Source organism: Anguilla anguilla, chromosome 4 (genome assembly GCF_013347855.1).
Source record: "Anguilla anguilla isolate fAngAng1 chromosome 4, fAngAng1.pri, whole genome shotgun sequence".
In the NCBI taxonomy this organism is placed as follows: Eukaryota; Metazoa; Chordata; class Actinopteri; order Anguilliformes; family Anguillidae; genus Anguilla; species Anguilla anguilla.
The window spans coordinates 940,358-961,550 of record NC_049204.1 but is presented as its reverse complement, the minus strand read 5'-3'; the positions used below and the strand labels follow the sequence as shown (position 1 = coordinate 961,550).

The following is a 21,193-nucleotide window of genomic DNA, read 5'->3' as shown; positions in this document are numbered from 1 at the left end:
TGGACAGGGTGGTGGGTTCCGTTTTAGCTGGGCGGGGAGGGGGAGGGGGGGGAAAGGGGGGAGGGGGGTGATACTGTGCCGGGCCAGAGATCGGACTCTGACGGGACTTCTCTCTGCCGGTATGTTATCGATAGCATTAATATTCCCCCCACCAGCTCGCCCTCTGTCCTCAGTGGCAGTCGGGCCTGGCCATGGCCTCTGGAGGGGGCTATTTTTAGACGGTCCCCTTATGTCTGCGCTTTTAATCTGAGAGCGGGGGGGGGGGGGGGTGTCGGGCGCAGGGGGGGGGGGTGTCGGGCGCAGGGGGGGGTGTTGGGCGCAGGGGGGGTGTCGGGCGCAGGGGGGGGTGCGTCGGGCGCAGAGCGCGCGCTGAACGCGTGTTTGAAGTGTTAATCCCTGTGTTTTGATCAGTGCGTTTCCTGCTTCCATGGCGACCGCGCGGGACTGAGCTCTGGGGCTGAAGCGCCAGCGTCCGCACGATCCCTTCAGAGGCCCCGGCTCTGCAGAGCGGCGATCGATGAGGGACAACGAGGAGGGAGGGAGCCTCATATAGAGACAGAGAAAGAGAAAGAGATAGAGAGAGGGATAAAGACAGAGATGGACAGACAGAAATAAGTAGAGGGAGAGGGAGAGATAGAGAGAGAGAGAGAAGGGGGGGAGTTTTACCTCCTCAGGTGTTATGCTTGAGGGGGGGGTGATGAGGCCAGCCTGTGGTAATCCCAGGTGATCTCCCTGCCTGGATAAAGACCCCTCTTTTCCAGAAGGAGCCGGTTTGGGGAACAGCGACTCACGTCAGTGGATGGATGACGGAATCACGGAGCATTGTGGGGCTGGATATTTCAATTGAGCGAAAAAACCTGAAGGAGAAACGAACTGTGTCCTGCACCTGGCTGAACCCCCCCTCTCACGCTGCCCCCCCCCCACCCCCACTGCACTGCTCAGAGCAGGAGATCACTGAAACACTGCACAAGCTGCTGATCATCCGAACGCAGGAATACTGAACATGAAGACCAGCCCATCCAGGCTCATCCTTTACCTGCAGAGGAGAGAGCTTCCAGAGCCCCCCCTCCCAACCTGGTCTCCAGAGCCCCCCCCCCACCCCCCCCCACGTCCTCTACTTCATCACTGTACTGTTTTATATTAGCCAGGCCATGCTGATTCACCACATTTGAAGAGGGATTGAACTTGTCTCTCGCTCCCTAACGCACTTGCCCATTTGAGGGCACTTTAATTACCTGCCCCATCCCTTTTAATGATGGACACGTTACCCCCCCCCCCCCCCCCCCCCCTCGTGACAGGCATCCGTTCTGCTCTGCGTCGAGCGGGCGGAATGTTCCGGATCGCCCCTGAAGAGTCGGACTCCGTTTCCTGTAGCGGAGCGAGTGCGTGATTGAGCGCTGGAGACATTAATAAAGATGGAGGACCCGCGGCCCCGGGGGGGGGAGGGAGGGACGCGCGAGGACGTCTGTGCGAAGGCGATGAACGGGAGCGTTCGGAGCGCGTGCAGTAGAGCGCCCGTGTGCAGCGCTGTCCCTTATCTGCACAGCGCCTGAGTGACCTCTGACCCGGCCCCAAACGCCACGTTCTCACAGATTTGCCTGAAGTGGATTTTGATTGGCTTGGCGAGTGTTTGTTGTCCTTTCCTCCAAATGCGTTTCCGTTTAAGCTAACAGCCGTAATGTGGGGGGGGCTGTCGCTGGAGGGGGTGAGGACGCGTCAGGTCACTCAGGCAGGCCCGCTGTGATTGGACGTGAGCGTGGGAACCGCAGACAAATCTGTTATGAAATATGAGAGGAGTGCGGCTCCTGTGTACTTAGGCATGTAGGGGAGAAGCACGCTGCTGCTCGTTTAATCTGTATATCTATATATCAGCAGCTTGTCTCCTCCACACATCAATTCATGGATTCCGCGGGAATATCAGAAAAGTGATGCTTTCTTTCAGCTGTAAGTGTCCTTGGTGTGTGCGGTGGATATTTATGTGTTCCTGTCCTCTACAGGGTTTAATGCTCCAATACTGTGTGTGTGTGCGTGTGTGTGTGTGTGTGTGTGTGTGTGTGTGTCTGTGTGCGTGTGTGCGCGCGCGTGTGTGTGTGTGTGTGTGTGTGTGTGTGTGTGTGTCTGTCTGTGTGTCTGTCTGTGTGTGTGTGTGTGTGTGTGCATCTGTCTGTCTGTCTGTCTGTCTGTCTGTGTGTGTGTGTGTGTGTCTCTGTCTGTGTGTGCGTGCGTGCGTGCGTGCGTGCGTGCGTGCGTGTGTGTGTGTGCGTGTGTGCGTGTATGTGTGTGTGTGTGCATTTTCCTATTTGTTTTACAGAGAGAAAGACCATTGTTCTCTCCATTGGAACCCAAGCCGCATACAGAACAGTCTACAATGTGATTGGCTACCTGAAAGGAGCAACCAATCCAGGTGAGCGATTGGTCACAGGGCCTCGTGGTGCGTATGCCAGTGGTGTCCTGGCCTATCCCGGAAGGCCCAGCGCAGGTACTGTTTCTGTTTTAACACCTGATTCTACTTATTAGGGTCTGGATTGAAGGCCTTGATTGGTTAAGTGATTGAATCAGATGTCGCATAGCACTGGGCTAAAACAAAAGCCTGCACCCACTATCGTCTCCGATTCTGGAATAACACACACCGACACGCTCGTAACACTTGTGGCAAAAACGAACAAATACAATAAACCAAATAAAACCCTGAGCTCGGTGGCCCAGTTCTGTCTGTGTTCTGGATATCCCTCAAATAGAAACCTTAATTAATAAATCATGTTTGATCGAGCTGTTAATTAAAACTAATGAGGAATTGAAATGGCTTGCCGACTGTCGGCTGTTATTGTGAAGGATCTTTGTGGGGATTTGCGCTGTAAGGAAACAGCATTAAACAGATTTACATCCATTTGTACCCCTTAAGTATATTAGTAATGCAAATTTGCCTTCAACCTTTTAAAATAACCGTTTTGTTGACTTTTCTAGCTAATAATAGCAAATGTATCCACTGATTAGGCTTAAACAAGACACATACCTCAGCCTGGTTTAAGTGCACATGTTACATTAATACAATTTTTTTTTTTGAATAACAGCTTTTCTTGTCTTTTTTTCTAATGCAAACACAACGCTTAACGGCACAATTCTGGCAAAATTTCTGATTAACCTGCAAGAGACAGTAAAGGCAGAGAATTAAATTAATTAACCCTGTCAATCCAACCTGGGTACGGTGAAAAGAAAAACACGTACCGGATTGTCCTGGACTGGACTGGACTGAACTGGTCCTCCGGCAGGTTTAATGACATTACATTACATTACATTCATTTGGCAGACGCTTTTATCCAAAGCGACGTACAAAAAAAAGTGCGTTTCATGGTCGTAGACAACTGCTAAACACGGGTTCAGTAAGGTAATGACATCACAATGACATCATCTACGCATAATTGGCCTTCCTCATACCACAGGGTTCACCCCCCCAGGGCACGACCCAGGCTAGCCCTTAATCCCAATGCAGTGCCCGGCTAGCCTGGATGCTGAACGGGAGGCAGCCCATACCATCGGTTAGAGGGCTAAAACAGAGTACAGCCGGGTCTCTTTCAGCTACAGAGAGAGCATCCTTGGGATTTTTTTATGGCTATTCATGATTACAAACACTTGTTTTGAAGTGCAGATGTGGGTGGTTATTCGTGGTAAATGTGGATGGGAAATTCATACAATGTTAAACAAAATGTCTGGATGGTGAAACAGTCTGTCAGGCTCATGACAAACGGCTCCCTGCCACCCAGAATTAAGGGGGATCACTTAACGGATAAAATGGGGTTTTAATTACAGTCCAGCTTCACTCCTTTAAGATGATTTAATCATAGACCTGAACACGATGGAAGTCTTTAATCTTTCTCCCGATGTTTGGTCCCTGAGACGACTGCATGCCTTAACACTCTCAGAATTGCAGCTCAGATTTATTGTCTGATATTAGTTCACCGTAATTGGCCACTAAAGAATATAACATGAACCACAAATCTAATAAGAGGAAAGTTTTTGCTGGTGTCTGAAATCCACTCCCCACTGCTTCTCCTTCCAGTCCCGCCCCCTCTTACCTGCACAGGCAGCCGCTTCTCCTTCCAGTCCCGTCCCCTCTTACCTGCACAGGCAGCTGCTTCACTTTCCAGTCCCACCCCCTCTTACCTGCACAGGCAGCTGCTTCTCCTTCCAGTCTCCTCCCATCTTACCTGCACAGGCAGCTGCTTCTCCTTCCAGTCCCGCCCCCTCTTACCTGCACAGGTAGCTGCTTCTCCTTCCAGTCCCCGCCCCATCTTACCTGCACAGGTAGCTGCTTCTCCTTCCAGTCCCGCCCCCTCTTACCTGCACAGGTAGCTGCTTCTCCTTCCAGTCCCGCCCCCTCTTACCTGCACAGGCAGCTGCTTCTCCTTCCAGTCCCGCCCCATCTTACCTGCACAGGTAGCTGCTTCTCCTTCCAGTCCCGCCCCATCTTACCTGCACAGGCAGCTGCTTCTCCTTCCAGTCCCGCCCCATCTTACCTGCACAGGTAGCTGCTTCTCCTTCCAGTCTCCTCCCATCTTACCTGCACAGGCAGCTGCTTCACCTTCCAGTCCCGCCCCATCTTACCTGCACAGGTAGCTGCTTCTCCTTCCAGTCTCCTCCCATCTTACCTGCACAGGTAGCTGCTTCTCCTTCCAGTCCCCTCCCCTCTTACCTGCACAGGTAGCTGCTTCACTTTCCAGTCCCCTCCCCTCTTACCTGCACAGGTAGCTGCTTCTCCTTCCAGTCCCGCCCCCTCTTACCTGCACAGGCAGCACATGACCAGACGTGTTATTTTCCCCTCTTGCTGTGTCCCCAGGTATTTCCACCCAGGAGTGCAGGAGTGCAGTATCACATTTGGGCCACTGGATTTGTAACTCAGAGGTTGCGAGCTTCAGTCCCAGCCAGGGTCCTCGCTTTAGCTTTAGTATCTGCTGTTTGAACACATCCATTCCATTCTCTGGCCCTGCTATTTCTCTGCTGTGTGGGAGATTTATACACAGCTGCTGTTCAATAGCGATGAGTTCGGGACTCGTGTAGCCTAATGCCCTCTGTATGCGACCACTTAATGCTCCGGGTTTGCAAGGTGCCCCTCCGGGGGAGACCCTGCTGGTAAAAGCCAGTAAAAAGCCAGCATTTCTGCTTGAACTGAAATGAAAGTAATCTTTTATTTTATTGTTGAGTCTCACTGATTTAAAATCTGGCACATTTAGGTTCAGACAAAAAAAGGTACAATCTTTTAAACTCTTATATTTTGAAAAGTGCACATAAAATTTAATGTTCAGGTTGTATGGGATGATTATCTAAAGGTTAAAAGAGTGACACTCCCCCTGTGCCACTGTGTTTCATTGATGCTCTAAACTCATTCAGTGGGATAAACTTCAGTAGTTTCATTTGTTTCATTCCAAATTCAAGGAGCAATTCTTCATCTTACCATGGGCCTCTGGTAATGTAAGATAGAACTTTGTGAGCTAAAGAAATAGCTGCTGTTTTTTTGCTGAATATCGTAGGCATACAGACAGGATTGGAGCTTTTTCAGTATAGACACGTATATAAACATTCAGCCGTGTCATAGTGTGCCTGTAGGCAAAGTGAGCCGGTCTACCCCCACAGACAGGGGGCAGTATTGGGTGACAGTACTGGGCAGTGGTGATGAATCTCAGCATGTGGGAATCTCTGCTGAACTCACCTGTCTTGGCAGGTGGGTGGGGAATGCCAGGGGCTGTCTGGCCAATGCGATGCTTTAGTTTCTGTGTTTCTGTGTGTTGTATTTCTGCTCCTGAGAGTGTGATTTCTCCTGAGAGTGTGAGTTTTCCTGAGTGTGTGACTTTTCCTGAGAGTGTGACTTCTCCTGAGAGTGTGATTTCTCCTGAGAGTGTGAGTTTTCCTGAGTGTGTGACTTTTCCTGAGAGTGTGATTTCTCCTGAGAGTGTAATTTCTCCTGAGAGTGTGATTTCTCCTGAGTGTGTGATTTCTCCTGAGAGTGTGATTTCTCCTGAGAGTGTGATTTCTCCTGAGAGTGTGATTTCTCCTGAGTGTGTGATTTCTCTCCCCCTGTCCGCGTGCAGATCGGTACGTGCTGGTGGGCGGTCGCCATGACGGCTGGCGCTCGGCGACGGCGTTGGAGTGGAGCGGTGGCATCGCCGTTATGACCCAGATCATCGCCTCCCTCACCGCCCACGCCCGGCAAGGCTGGCAGCCGGACCGTACCACTGCATTCTGCTCCTGGGGGGGGTCCGCTTTCGGCCAAATCGGCTCCTTCGAGTGGGGGGAGGTAAATTCTCCGTTCCACTTCCTCTGTGTTTTCGCCCCTGTCTGTACCCAGAATTGCCCCCCACACACACACATACCAGCGGCTACCACACCGGCATAATGGGGTTCAAGAGAGGTTGATCTTGTTCTCCCACTTTTTATGTTTTTATACTTCTGCTTGCCATTGGAGGAGAAAACTGTTGCTGATCGCCCTGCGGGGGAGGGGGGGTGGGATGGAGAGTCGAGCCATAATTCACGAAAAGCTAAAACATGCTTCTCCTTGTTTCCCGACTCCAAGAGCGGATGTTTAATGACAGGGGGTGGATGGGTGACGGAGGTTTCCCTTCATTCTTAATGAAAATGGCGGACTGCGGTGGCTGCTCTTAAAAAAGCAATCAAAAGCATTAACATAAATAATGAAATTTGAGGAGATTAAATTCAGTTTAATTACTGGCTGAACTTCACAACCTTTTTTTGCAGCTTTTTCCTCGATCGCTGTTCAGTTGTCCTTGAATTTTTTTGCAACAGATCTTAAGAAAGTTCAGACACACACACACACACACACATTGATTCTTGTGACAATGTGACTGTTACATATTCTTTACACCAATGCTTGTGTGAGGTGTTTGGTTGGTTTCTGAATGCTAACACGTGTGTGTGGTGTTGGGTCTGTGTGTGCTGATGCTCATGTGTGGTGTTGGGTCATGCTAACGCTCGTGCTCTCTCTGTCTGGTACAGGAGAATGGGGTGGTGTTGGGTCGTGCTCGCTCTGTCTGGTACAGGAGAACGGGGTGGTGTTGGGTGGTGCTAACGCTCGTGCTCGCTCTGTCTGGTACAGGAGAATGGGGTGGTGTTGGGTGGTGGTAACGCTCGTGCTCTCTCTGTCTGGTGCAGGAGAATGGGGTGGTGTTGGGTGGTGGTAACGCTCATGCTCGCTCTGTCTGGTGCAGGAGAATGGGGTGGTGTTGGGTGGTGCTAACGCTCATGCTCTCTCTGTCTGGTGCAGGAGAATGGGGTGGTGTTGGGTGGTGGTAACGCTCATGCTCTCTCTGTCTGGTGCAGGAGAACGGGGTGGTGTTGGGTGGTGCTAACGCTCGTGCTCGCTCTGTCTGGTACAGGAGAACGGGGTGGTGTTGGGTGGTGCTCATGCTCGCTCTGTCTGGTACAGGAGAATGGGGTGGTGTTGGGTGGTGCTCATGCTCGCTCTGTCTGGTACAGGAGAATGGGGTGGTGTTGGGTGGTGCTAACGCTCATGCTCTCTCTGTCTGGTACAGGAGAATGGGGTGGTGTTGGGTGGTGCTAACGCTCATGCTCTCTCTGTCTGGTACAGGAGAATGGGGTGGTGTTGGGTGGTGCTAACGCTCATGCTCGCTCTGTCTGGTACAGGAGAATGGGGTGGTGTTGGGTGGTGCTCATGCTCTCTCTGTCTGGTACAGGAGAATGGGGTGGTGTTGGGTGGTGCTCATGCTCTCTCTGTCTGGTACAGGAGAATGGGGTGGTGTTGGGTGGTGCTAACGCTCGTGCTCGCTCTGTCTGGTACAGGGTAATGGGGTGGTGTTGGGTGGTGCTAACGCTCATGCTCTCTCTGTCTGGTACAGGAGAACGGGGTGGTGTTGGGTGGTGCTAACGCTCATGCTCTCTCTGTCTGGTACAGGAGAATGGGGTGGTGTTGGGTGGTGCTAACGCTCGTGCTCGCTCTGTCTGGTACAGGGTAATGGGGTGGTGTTGGGTGGTGCTAACGCTCATGCTCTCTCTGTCTGGTACAGGAGAACGGGGTGGTGTTGGGTGGTGCTAACGCTCATGCTCTCTCTGTCTGGTACAGGAGAATGGGGTGGTGTTGGGTGGTGCTAACGCTCGTGCTCTCTCTGTCTGGTACAGGAGAACGGGGTGGTGCTGCAGAGCAAGGCCGTGGCCTACGTCAGTCTGCACCGTCCCGTCCGAGGCAGGGGACCCCTGCGCCCCACCGCCTCCCCCTCCCTGCTGCAGCTGGCCTCCGACATCCACAAGGTAACCCCCCCCTCCTTTCCTCGCACGGCAGTACTTCCTGCTTCCTGTCTGCCTTCCTGTTCCTGTGTGTGAATGTAAAGCTCGCTGTTACCCAGCAGACACTGGGGGTGGTGGGGAGGCCTCATATCTAGAGTACAGGGGAAGCTGGATCAGAAGCCCAGGGGCCTCAGGCCTGTGGGGGAAGCAGCAGGAGTCCTTCCCCAGGAGTCCTTCCCCACCTTTTATAATCTTCACTGTAAATAAAGTCGAGTTAGAAACTGACCTTCCGGCACTTTCTGGGTAGACTCGGCCTTGGTCCTGCTGCTGAATGGCTCGGGTGTGTGTGCCCCCCCCATGCTGCCCTGCCTGTGTAATTGAGCTTTGTAGGGGTGCAGTGCTGGAAAGGTTAACCTGCTTAAATGCTGTCAGCGTGTCGCGTACCTGGGAGCCCTCAGGAGCCCCGGCGTTCCGACCGGCTGCGCGGGTCAGGGGACCCCAACGCAGATGACAGGAAGCTTCATTATTTCCTCCAAAGCAATAAGCCGCTTAATTAGCCTGAATGCCAGTCCACCTGTGACATTTTGTAGTAATAAAACGGGTCTCGGCCTCTGTTGCTTCCGTGAGCCTGAGCTGCAGCCGGATTCCCGTTCTACAGGGGTGTCCCTCAAAGCGTTTTACCTGAACTGCAGCCGGATTCCCATTCTACAGGGGTGTCCCTCAAAGGGTTTCATCTATTTTTCCTGTTTTTGTTCATTCATGAAAACATTTGTCCCCAGAGTTTTGAAGCCCGGCGTCATCAAACTAATTAATAAATGAGTTAATTAATTAATGATGTTTTAAAATCGTGCAGACAGATGTTTTTGGCATGTTTTGAGTCGAATCGGAAATGGTCATGAGTGTTAATCTCCCTCGGTCTCCTCCCGTTGCCATCCCTGTAAGGCACGGTGTTCAGTCACAGGCGTGACAGAGGGCTTCTGAAGGTGCTGAAGGTGCTCAGGTTCCCCCCGTCCCTGTAAGGCACGGTGTTCAGTCACAGGCGTGACTGAGGGTGAAGGTGCTGAAGGTGCTCAGGTTCCCCCCCGTCCCTGTAAGGCACGGTGTTCAGTCACAGGCGTGACTGAGGGTGAAGGTGCTCAGGTTCCCCCCCGTCCCTGTAAGGCACGGTGTTCAGTCACAGGCGTGACAGAGGGTGAAGGTGCTCAGGTTCCCCCCCGTCCCTGTAAGGCACGGTGTTCAGTCACAGGCGTGGCTGAGGGTGAAGGTGCTGAAGGTGCTCAGGTTCCCCCCGTCCCTGTAAGGCACGGTGTTCAGTCACAGGCGTGGCTGAGGGTGAAGGTGCTGAAGGTGCTCAGGTTCCCCCCGTCCCTGTAAGGCACGGTGTTCAGTCACAGGCGTGACTGAGGGTGAAGGTGCTCAGGTTCCCCCCCGTCCCTGTAAGGCACAGGCGTGGCTGAGGGTGAAGGTGCTCAGGTTCCCCCCGTCCCTGTAAGGCACAGTGTTCAGTCACAGGCGTGACAGAGGGTGAAGGTGCTGAAGGTGCTCAGGTTCCCCCCCGTCCCTGTAAGGCACGGTGTTCAGTCACAGGCGTGGGGATGGCTGAACGCAGACCGGGTTCGTGTGAGCAGAGCGGAGGCGTCTGGCTGCAGTGATTAATCTCTCTCTCTGCTGATGTGAGGCGGGAGAATAACAATGCAGGAGTTAAGCAGCTGACGCTCCGCCATTCTCCCTCACCGCACACTTCTGTCCGCGCTGACAAGTCTTCATTAACCGGCTCGAGTTGAGCGGCGCGTCTGCAGCGCTGAAAGAGACTGTTACTCCTCTGTGCTGCTGGACAGCTCCTCAGACAACAGGCCCCCACCTGAAAAGAAAAGAGCTGATTATCTGTAGAGACATGTGACATTTACCTGCAGAGTAGTATGATATTTACCTGTAGAGTTGTGTGATATTTACCTGCAGAGTAGTATGATATTTACCTGCAGAGGTGTGTGATATTTACCTGTAGAGTTGTGTGATATTTACCTGCAGAGTTGTGTGATATTTACCTGCAGAGGTGTGTGATATTTACCTGTAGAGTTGTGTGATATTTACCTGTAGATTTGTGTGATATTTACCTGTAGAGTTGTGTGATATTTACCTGTAGAGTTGTGTAATATTTACCTGTAGAGGTCTGTTATATTTACCTGCAGAGTTGTGTAATATTTACCTGCAGATTTGTGTGATATTTACCTGTAGAGTTGTGTGATATTTACCTGCAGATTTATGTGATATTTACCTGTAGAGTTGTGTGATATTTACCTGCAGATTTGTGTGATATTTACCTGCAGATTTGTGTGATATTTACCTGTAGAGTTGTGTGATATTTACCTGCAGATTTATGTGATATTTACCTGCAGATTTGTGTGATATTTACCTGCAGAGTTGTGTGATATTTACCTGTAGAGTTGTGATATTTACCTGCTGTAAATAGTTTGTGCTCGCTCTTTGCTCTCGTTAGCCTTGAGCTGCAGTGAAAGTGTCTGTAGATTGCTGTGGGTCGCTGAATAGTTTATCTGTAATGGGTCCTCTCCTGCATGCGCATGGCCACAGGTGTTGAACTCCACGGCCAGCACTGGAAATACAGCGAGGAGACGTGCTGGTCTGTTCTTCCATGAGTCACAGGCTGCTCGGTATCAAGTGCTTCCTAATCCCCCCTTTACCTTTTTTAATTTGTCCCAGTTATGCCCCCAGCCCCCCCCCCCCCCCCCCAATGAAAATGTCTAATGACTTATGGTAATAGGACTGTGCCTATCAGGGCTGGTAATGGCATAAGACAGTAGCCGCTCTTATTAGCATGATAATTGAATGAACTCCAAACCAATCAAAGATGCCAGATCTCTGTGTGGCTGACTGAAGCTAATTGCTCTAGAATATTCAGGAGCTGGGACTAGCAGGCCAGGCGGAGGGAGGGAGGTGGGGGAGGGGGGGGGGTGTAATGTAAGTTCTGTTTGCTTGTAATTGGGAGCACAGTGTGTTGCTCTGACAGTCTAACATTGTTTTCTGTATCACGCCTCTAAGTGGCTGCAGTAGTACAAATTAGGCTCTTTTTAAATGTCCAATTTACTTGTGTAATAAAAGTTTGCCCTGAAGCAAACCGTGTAAAACACAGCAAAACCACACCAGTCACGTTCGAGCAGAAAAGCGCTGTGTGACACTATTGCACAGGCATGCAGTTTTCTTTAAACGATAATCACTCAATTTCAAACTCAGAAAAGGAAAAAAAGGAAAAGAATGGCATTTTGCGGTGGCTTTGGACGTGAGAAAAACAAACATTAAGGTTCCAGTGGGAGGAAAATGTGAGGTGACAGGTAATTACCCTTTTTACAAATACAGATCTCAGAATTGAGCTTTTTTTTTTTCTTTTTCATTTAGTTTATGTATTTTTACACCGTCCCCACACAGGAACATGAGAAAAGCGTGAATGCACAGGACTGTTGTATTACACAGTGTTAATAAGATAAACAGTGTCTTGCTGATCACCTGCCTGCGATTCAAGATGACTCCAGTGGTCCCTGTGTGAGCAATTTAGCACGTCTGGTGAAATCTGCTGTCCCTCTTGGCTCTGTGCTTATGTCAGGTGTGTCTGTGCTGTGCATCTCTCTAAGCAGCCAGTGGGTTTCCCCTCTCTCTTTAATGAGAGGTGTACCATCCCTCTGCCCCACCCCCAGCATGTAATTATCCATAGATGTGATGGTGAGACCCCGTGTGCTTGTTTCTCCACCCCCCCAGGCCTGTTTCTCCCCCCCAGGCCTGTTTCTCCACCCCCCCCAGGCCTGTTTCTCCACCCCCCAGGCCTGTTTCTCCACCCCCCAGGCCTGTTTCTCCGCCCCCCAGGCCCGTATCCCCGCCCCCCAGGCCCGTATTGGCTCAGCGAGCAGCCTGCCTCAGGATCGCTCCTCATCCCGCAGGTAGCCGGGCTCTGCAGCCCCGGCACTTGGAGGCGTTCTGAGTGCGTAATAAATCACGTCTGCGAGACGCAGGTAATATTTCCCACTTATCTGGAGCTGCAGACGTCCTCAGAACTGCTGCGCCCCGTGTCCACGCCTTCGGAATGGGTGCTCTGGAACCAATTATAATAAAAGGGATTCTTCTTCTGGGACCGCGGCACAGAGAACGCCAAATAAATTGAGGGACTTTTCATTGTTTAATTGGGCGTTGTGGCAACACAAGTGATTCATTCTGTTTTAAACTGAGGGGCATCGCGTCAGATTCCTCATTGAAAAATATTTGATATCCACTTTATTATTCATTGGGATATTATGTTATTGTGCGTGTGCTTGTTGGAGGTGAGCGATGCCTCGTTAACGCTCCCTGTCCCGTCTGTATCGTAAAGCGCTGACGCAGGGCTGGCAGTTAGCATGTCCTGCTAGCGCTATGCTTTGCGCTGAGCAGAGGCTTCTGCTGAGCTGGACGAAAGAGATGTGGACTTTTCTCTCCTCCAGAAGAATTAAAATGTTTTTTTTAACCTATATATGCTCCATGGAAACCTCCTCCTGATCTCTGATTGGCCGGTGGTGATTCCATGAGAGACTTCCCTGTACAGGTGGGGACAGGTAGGGACTTCTCTGGCCAATCAAACACGTGAATGAATGAATTAAATAATTAATTAATTGAGCGATGTGAGTGAGTGAGTGAGTCAGTGAGTGAGTGAGTGAGTCAGTCAGTCAGTCAGTGAATGAAGCTCAGTCATGCAAGTCAGTGGCAGTGCGTCCTCATGGGAGACTCACTAACATGAGAAAGACAAAGACTCACTAATGTGGTGTGTATGCTGGCTTAATGGTGATCATATATGGTCTCTGGACTCCAGGTTACACAAACATCCCTCTTTCAACTACAGGTACTTCTGGTGGTTTCTGAGTGGTGAGTGTTCATCTGAGATAAGGCAAGTTAAACCCCTATTAAGCCAAGCTAATCCACCTTAAGGCCTACATCTCCTTAATTCATTTGCTGTACATTATTACCTGTAGTGAGTTGCAACCACGCCTCAGTCATTCCTGCTGAGACAGCTGCTGTTATTATGGCAGCCCACTGAGATCGATCTATTAGAACTACTTTGAGCAGAATATAAGGTCCATGTTTGTCTAGCTTGAATTCTGGGAATTCTGCACAATGTTATAAATAATTTTGATGACACTGGATGAAAGATTACGTATAAATTATGTACAAGACATAAATGTCTCCTAAAATATACATGCATTTACTGATGTATGTATATTTTATGGTGAAATGGTCTGGCCCTGTATCTTTTGGAAGTGTATTTAACATGGATGCAATGCAGAAAAGCACAAATATAGATTTTCTCTGTCTCTGCCCTGTATACAAGTTGGCAGCGTGATCATATTGTGAATTTCTGTGAATCCCTTAAAAAAACCATGAAACATACTGCTCTCAAAAAAACCTAATTTGGAATTTAAAACAGTGAGATGATACATAAACAAATCAGAGTTAAACTGTTGATATTTGGATTGGAAATGGTTCATAAATCATACACCTGTGCCCTGATACACACACACCTGTGCCTGATATGTGCGCACCTGTATTGATTACTGTACTGATTGGAGTTTTAAGCAGAATACCTGCCCTGATGAGTGCTCATCAGCTGTAATGACCCTATCCCAGCTTCTTAATAAATCTTCAGTTGTGCTTCCCAAAATCCTGTCAACAGAAAATCCAAAACGTTGACACTACCAAAACGTATTTTCAGGGTTTGGAGAGACACAGATTCCCCTTGAATTAAATATTATTTTTGCTTTGGGCCCATTTGGTGCAGGCAGCAGATTTGGGGGGGGGGGGGGGTGAGTGAGGAGACAGTTGATTCCCCCACCACTGCCAGACGCCCCCACTCTTTATTCTACCTAAATAATGACGCTGTCAGTCAAAGTCTATGATAAGGCGCTGGCAGTCAGAATATCTCCCATTCTGCAGATTACATACTTCACTGTTATTTCCTCAAAAAAGCATGCAGAAGCTTATGTAATTATGAGCTGTTTTTTGGAAGTGCCTGGTGGTGCATAGTTCTGTTATTTGTGAGAGAATTCCGGACTCCCAGGTCCGGGAGATGAAAGGGGGAGAGTGGAATGTCCATCTCTCCAGCTGCACAGTGACTCACTGCCCGGCAAGGCCCCCCCCCAGCCCAGGAGCACGTCCTTTGTGCCCTGGGCGTGTGATACGTTTGCCCAGTTACTTACGGAACACCTATAGCTGCCACCATGCCTGTGTGGGGTGGGAGCTGTCCATGGTCCTGCAGTTATCCCATCAGTGTGGATATACTGTAGCTGTGCCTTCCCATGTATTTTTTAATCTCCATAGTGTCTCTGACCGTATGGAGATTAAAATGTTGTTGGTTATAATCAGCGTATTGTTGGTTATAATCAGCTCTTGAAGACACATGTTGTGTGTATGACACATTGTGGCATTACATGTGAGCGCTCGAGGGTGTTTTGGCATGGAAATGTTGAACATGTGTTATGGCTCAAGGGTAGATTCAGAACAGATTGTGACTGTTGTGGTCTTACCCCTGAAAGTGACTTATGCCAGCAAAGTGCCTTAGTGTAACAAAAATGTTTTTTATTTTGGCGATTACTCAACCTGCCAAAGTAACGAATGTCTGTGAGTAAAACTACCAACAGCTGAATTTAACAGTCAACAGACAAGTGTTTTTTTTTGTGTAGAGTGTTTTTTTTTGTGTGGAGAGTTTTCTGTGTGGGGAGTTTTCTGTGTGGAGTGTTTTGTGGGGACTGTTCTTTGTGTAGAGTTTTCGGTGTGGAGTGTTCTTTGTGTAGAGTTTTCTGTATGGAATGTTCTTTGTGTGTAGAGTAATGTTTGTGTGGTGTTCTTTGTGTAGAGTTTTCGGTGTGGAGTGTTCTTTGTGTAGAGTTTTCTGTATGGAATGTTCTTTGTGTGTAGAGTAATGTTTGTGTGGTGTTCTTTGTGTAGGGTTTTTGGTGTGGAGTGTCCTTTGTGTAGAATTTTCGGTGTGGAGTGTTCTTTGTGTAGAGTAGTTTTTGTGTGGAGTGTCCTTTGTGTAGAATTTTCGGTGTGGAGTGTTCTTTGTGTAGAGTAAATTTTGTGTGGAGTGTTCTTTGTGTAGAGTTTTCGGTGTGGAGTGTTCTTTGTGTAGAGTTTTCAGTGTGGAGTGTTCTTTGTGTAGAGTTTTCGGTGTGGAGTGTTCTTTGTGTGGAGTTTTCAGTGTGGAGTGTTCTTTGTGTAGAGTAGTTTTTGTGTGGAGTGTTCTTTGTGTAGAGTAGTTTTTGTGTGGAGTGTTCTTTGTGTGCACACCCCTGTGAGAAACAGCCCATTCCTCGCACTGCGTCCCCCGCTGCTGCACCTCCACGCGGCCAACATCGATGTGCATCAATAACGTACGGCAGCTCCACCAAGCTCCTCCCCTCCAGAGAGAGCCCAAGCCTATCACTGTTTCTCAAGGTCCTTTTCAGCTGAATGGATTTTGCTGCTGTACTGATATTAAGCACGTTTGCTTCGTCCTGAGGGGAACTAAAAATGGATTTTAGTTTTTCAGAACAGCAGATGAGCTTTTTTTTTTCTTCCAAATAGCAATTTACAGGCAATGAACCCTTAGTCTTTTAATACAGGGCCAGAAGTTTCCGGATTAGTGATATTTTAATCTCAAAGTTTCTGATTGCTCAATAGCGGGGAAAGGTGGGGATTTTTGTTTGTCTGAGTGCTTTAATGGAGTCTGGTTCTCTTACTGAAGCTAGCCAGGTTCTGGGCCCCATTGGCATGGATGACAGGTCCTCAATGAGGAGACATGCAGAAAGAAGAGAAGAAGCATTCGGGCTTTACAAATCCTGCACACGTTCTTTTTCGCTCTTCAGCTTATTTTATCTCTGTCGTTGGCTATCAATTTGTTCCCGATCAATAAACCGGCCCTAATAGAGTGCTCTGTGTCCGGGTGGCTTCCGCACAAATTAAAGGCCCTCTCTCCTGCTCCTGGTCCAGGCCTCAGGTTTGTTTACAGTGTGAAGCCACTTACTCCTGTCATGCAGTGTCATCTGGATGCAGAACGCACCAGCGTCTCTCTGATGGTTCTCTGACGGTTCTCTGGCGGTTCTCTGATGGTTCTTTGATGGTTCTCTGACGGTTCTTTGATGGTTCTCTGACTGTTCTCTGGCGGTTCTCTGACTGTTCTCTGGCGGTTCTCTGATGGTTCTCTGATGGTTCTTTGATGGTTCTCTGACGGTTCTCTGTCCGTTCGACGGCTCCCTGAAGAGTATGCGTCAGAGGAAGTGCAGGACGCGATTTGCTTCCCGTTTCGTTTCTGCAAAGCGTTCTGCGCTGCTCACCCTCGTCACGTCGCTGATAAAAGCGTGTGCCAAATAGAACGTGATGGAAATGTAACGCGACTGCAGGCCCACACCATAAAGATGGAGATGTTTTGCAGACGCTTTTTCATATAAGAATGGATCTTCGTTTTTTTAGATAAGAAAAACATTTTCTACAAGGGATTTTTTTGAGAGTTGTGATATACACACAGGACTACAGCAGGAGCACAGACAGAAGACCATTACAGAAACAACCGCAGAATTCTCCGGTTTGGCACAAAGTTCAAGAGTACAATTTCTGATATTTATGCAGCTGCGGTTGAGGCCATGTTTTAAATTTCAGACATAAATGTCCATGAGGGGTTTTTCAGTCAATATGGCGACGTTTCATAAACTTCGCTCTTCTTTGCTGTGTGCGGTGTGATTTGTGTGTGAAGTTCTCCATTATGCTGTCTGGCATTAATCACTCATTGTCTGGTCTGGAAGTTCTCTGATATTTATTTTCTCTTTCCTCTCTCGCAAGCACAAACACAAATGTGAAGAATAAACAAAGATGAAAGATAACAGGCAGCACAGGTATCCCCAAGGCATCCTAAGTTTCACTGCTGGATGAAGAATATTTGAAGCGCCTTAAAAACAGCACAGCTAACCGATTACCAGGCGGACCAAGTAACTGTCACATGTCCTCATTAGACCACGAGCTTCACAACCTGGTTTCTAGACATGCATGCTTCTGTTTGTATTAGCATGTGGAAATGAAACGCTCCACTGTCTAATTGGTTTAATGATTAATGACAGGATTGATATTGATTCTACCTGCTCAAGTCCTTCCCTGAAGCAGATAATTGGTAACCTCCAGACTAATGTTGAGTATATTGGACCCAAAAGGGAAGGGTTTTTTATATTGAAATCACGCATCTCTGCAGGTAATCCTGGTTAAATAAAGGATGTGTGATAAATGAAAAAATCTGTATTAGAATAAAGAGACATCCAATAATAATAATAATAATAATAGTAATAGTAATTATTATTATTATTATAAAACTCTTCACTCTAAAAGTCTTAAATTTTGGTGTGTATTGAAACCCATATTAGCTGCTAGCATGGTTCCCTACAGCTGCTCTCATGCTGGTTTGTGGGGTTGGTGCTGTCCATGGTCCTGCAGTACTCCTGTCTGTGAATCTTGTGCTCTCCATGGTCCTACAGTTTTCCTGTCACTGTGCATGGTGCTGTCCATGGTCCTACAGTTATCCTGCCACTATGCATGGTGCTGTCCATGGTCCTACAGTTATCCTGTCACTATGCATGGTGCTGTCCATGGTCCTACAGTTATCCTGTCACTATTCATGGTGCTGCCCATGGTCCTGCAGTTATGATGGCAGTGTATATGGTGCTGTCCATGGTCCTACAGTTTTCCTGTCACTGTGCATGGTGCTGTCCATGGTCCTACAGTTATCCTGCCACTATGCATGGTGCTGTCCATGGTCCTACAGTTATCCTGTCACTATGCATGGTGCTGTCCATGGTCCTGCAGTTATGATGGCAGTGTATATGGTGCTGTCCATGGTCCTACAGTTATCCTGTCACTATGCATGGTGCTGTCCATGGTCCTACAGTTATCCTGTCACTATTCATGGTGCTGCCCATGGTCCTGCAGTTATGATGGCAGTGTATATGGTGCTGTCCATGGTCCTACAGTTATCCTGTCACTATTCATGGTGCTGTCCATGGTCCTGCAGTTATGATGGCAGTATGTATGGTGCTGTCCATGGTCCTGCAGTTATGATGGCAGTATGTATGGTGCTGTCCATGGTCCTGCAGTTATGATGGCAGTGTGTATGGTGCTGTCCATGGTCCTGCAGTTATGATGGCAGTATGTATGGTGCTGTCCATGGTCCTGCAGTTATAATGGCAGTATGTATGGTGCTGTCCATGGTCCTGCAGTTATGATGGCAGTGTGTATGGTGCTGTCCATGGTCCTGCAGTTATGATGGCAGTGTGTAAGGTGCTGTCCATGATCCTGCAGTTCGCCTGTGCAGGTGGTGCTGTCAACGGGTCTTACAGCTTTGAGCTCCTGGAGAACCATAGGCACTGAACAGACAGCTCACTAGATACAGATGATTGGTTTGATCATGCCTCATGTACAATATATAGGCAATGTACACCCACTTCTGCTTCACTGAAACCCAGGTTAAAGAGGCAGACTGAAGGATTACATGGTCCAGTACATGTTATTAAAAAAACAGAATCACATCTCCTCAACCTAGTGCCTAATATCTGCAAAGGTTCCGTAAGAGAAGCTGTGGAGTGATCGACAAAATATATTATGGCAGCGATTCTTCACTCACAATAAACTTTATATTGCCACCCTTAGGTTATTAAATGCTTTTATGCAGAGTGTTGCCATAGAGATCAGTTGCTATAGATTCAATTTTTCCAAGGAGATGATTGATTTTCTAAAACGTTATTTTAGGGCAATTATCCCACAGCCAGGATCACAGCCTGAATTGCGTTCTCCATGGAACACGAATGGTGAAGCCTTAAATTAGGCTTATCGAGCTTGAAGTAAAAAAGCTTTAACAATCTGTGGTGAGATATCCATTGTGGTGTGTAACAAAGGCAGAATGGCTGAGGGGTCTGGCTGTGCTATCACAGAGACTAAATGGCTTGCTTGAGTGACATGAAGATAGAACCATCCTGTTCTGAAATTAATATTATGCTCTTGTTACTGGCCCTAATTAATTTGTGCTTTTCCCATAGTGCTGGTGTTCACTGTCATTTTCACATTGCTCACAGCTGCAACTGTCAAAGACAAAATGCAGTTATGACAATCTCCAAATTTGTGGGAATTCAAGACCCATTCATTTAAAAATAAAAGCAGGTTTAAAGCTTATTGGAGCAAAAACACAAACTGCATTTTTGGATGATGCAAAAAGAAAAACAAAGCAAAGATGATAGAATAAACATATTCAAAGGCTTTATTTTCTCAAGCTAACAGAAAACTATGATAGGATATCATAGGATCTATGACTAATAGAGCTTCTGCTCACTGAACAGTCAGTTCTGTCCGAGCGCTCTCTCACCAGAACCAGGGCACAGGCACTAATTACTTCCGGGAAAATTCTTTTTCAGCTACGTAAGTTGTGAATGTGTGGCACGTGCTTTCACACACACCGAGCTCTCCTCTCTAACAATCTCCCTCTTTCACACACACCGAGCTCTCCTCTCTAACAATCTCCCTCTTTCACCGTCTCTGAGCTCTCCTCTCTAACAATCTCCCTCTCACACCGTCTCTGAGCTCTCCTCTCTAACCGTCTCCCTCTCTCACCGTCTCTGAGCTCTCCTCTCTAACAATCTCCCTCTCACACCGTCACTGAGCTCTCCTCTCTAACAATCTCCCTCTTTCACCGTCTCTGAGCTCTCCTCTCTAACAATCTCCCTCTTTCACCGTCTCTGAGCTCTCCTCTCTAACAATCTCCCTCTTTCACCGTCTCTGAGCTCTCCTCTCTAACAGTCTCCCTCTTTCACCGTCTCTGAGCTCTCCTCTCTAACAATCTCCCTCTTTCACACACACTGAGCTCTCCTCTCTAACAGTCTCCCTCTTTCACCGTCTCTGAGCTCTCCTCTCTAACAATCTCCCTCTTTCACACACACCGAGCTCTCCTCTCTAACAATCTCCCTCTTTCACCGTCACTGAGCTCTCCTCTCTAACAATCTCCCTCTTTCACACACACCGAGCTCTCCTCTCTAACAATCTCCCTCTTTCACACACACCGAGCTCTCCTCTCTAACCATCTCCCTCTCTCACACACACCGAGCTCTCCTCTCTAACAATCTCCCTCTTTCACACACACCGAGCTCTCCTCTCTAACCATCTCCCTCTTTCACACACACCGAGCTCTCCTCTCTAACAATCTCCCTCTCTCACCGTCTCTGAGCTCTCCTCTCTAACAATCTCCCTCTTTCACCGTCACTGAGCTCTCCTCTCTAACCATCTCCCTCTTTCACACACACTGAGCTCTCCTCTCTAACAATCTCCCTCTTTCACACACACCGAGCTCTCCTCTCTAACCATCTCCCTCTCTCACCGTCTCTGAGCTCTCCTCTCTAACAATCTCCCTCTTTCACACACACCGAGCTCTCCTCTCTAACAATCTCCCTCTTTCACACACACCGAGCTCTCCTCTCTAACAATCTCTCTCTTTCACCGTCTCTGAGCTCTCCTCTTGCAGCCATTGTTTTCTGTTTCTCTGTACTTGGCCTGTAGCCCGTTTGGATCTCTTAATCAACTTCCATAGATGCAGTTGTGATCAGTACACATACGTGAATTTTGTGATGTGAGGTGCATTTATTTTCATTCATTAATGATGTAAAATAGTTAATGACGTTATATACACACTTCAAAGTTCAGTGTTAATATTAATGTGGGCATAAATGTGAGAAGAATTATAATCATTTTCACTTTTCACGTGTTGCGCTTTCATTAAGATGAACGTTCCAGCAACATGAGCACATTCCCCTGCTGTGTAACTGCAGTAGTTCAGATGTGAGTTTTAACTGTTTTTAAAAGGCAAAAGCGCCTGAAATGTATTCCACCGTGAGAAAGAACTGTGTGATGAATT

General features: G+C 48.3%; 1 protein-coding gene across 1 annotated transcript in view; it reads left to right on the top strand.

Annotated features, from left to right (window-relative positions):
* LOC118225400 (inactive N-acetylated-alpha-linked acidic dipeptidase-like protein 2) overlaps positions 1-21,193 on the top strand; it is a 330,235-nt gene that overhangs the window by 232,618 nt on the left and 76,424 nt on the right. The window contains exons 9-11 of the mRNA XM_035413736.1: positions 2,312-2,404; positions 6,084-6,289; positions 8,146-8,274. Coding sequence (XP_035269627.1) covers positions 2,312-2,404; positions 6,084-6,289; positions 8,146-8,274 — 428 coding nt within the window. The remainder of the gene's footprint in view (positions 1-2,311; positions 2,405-6,083; positions 6,290-8,145; positions 8,275-21,193) is intronic.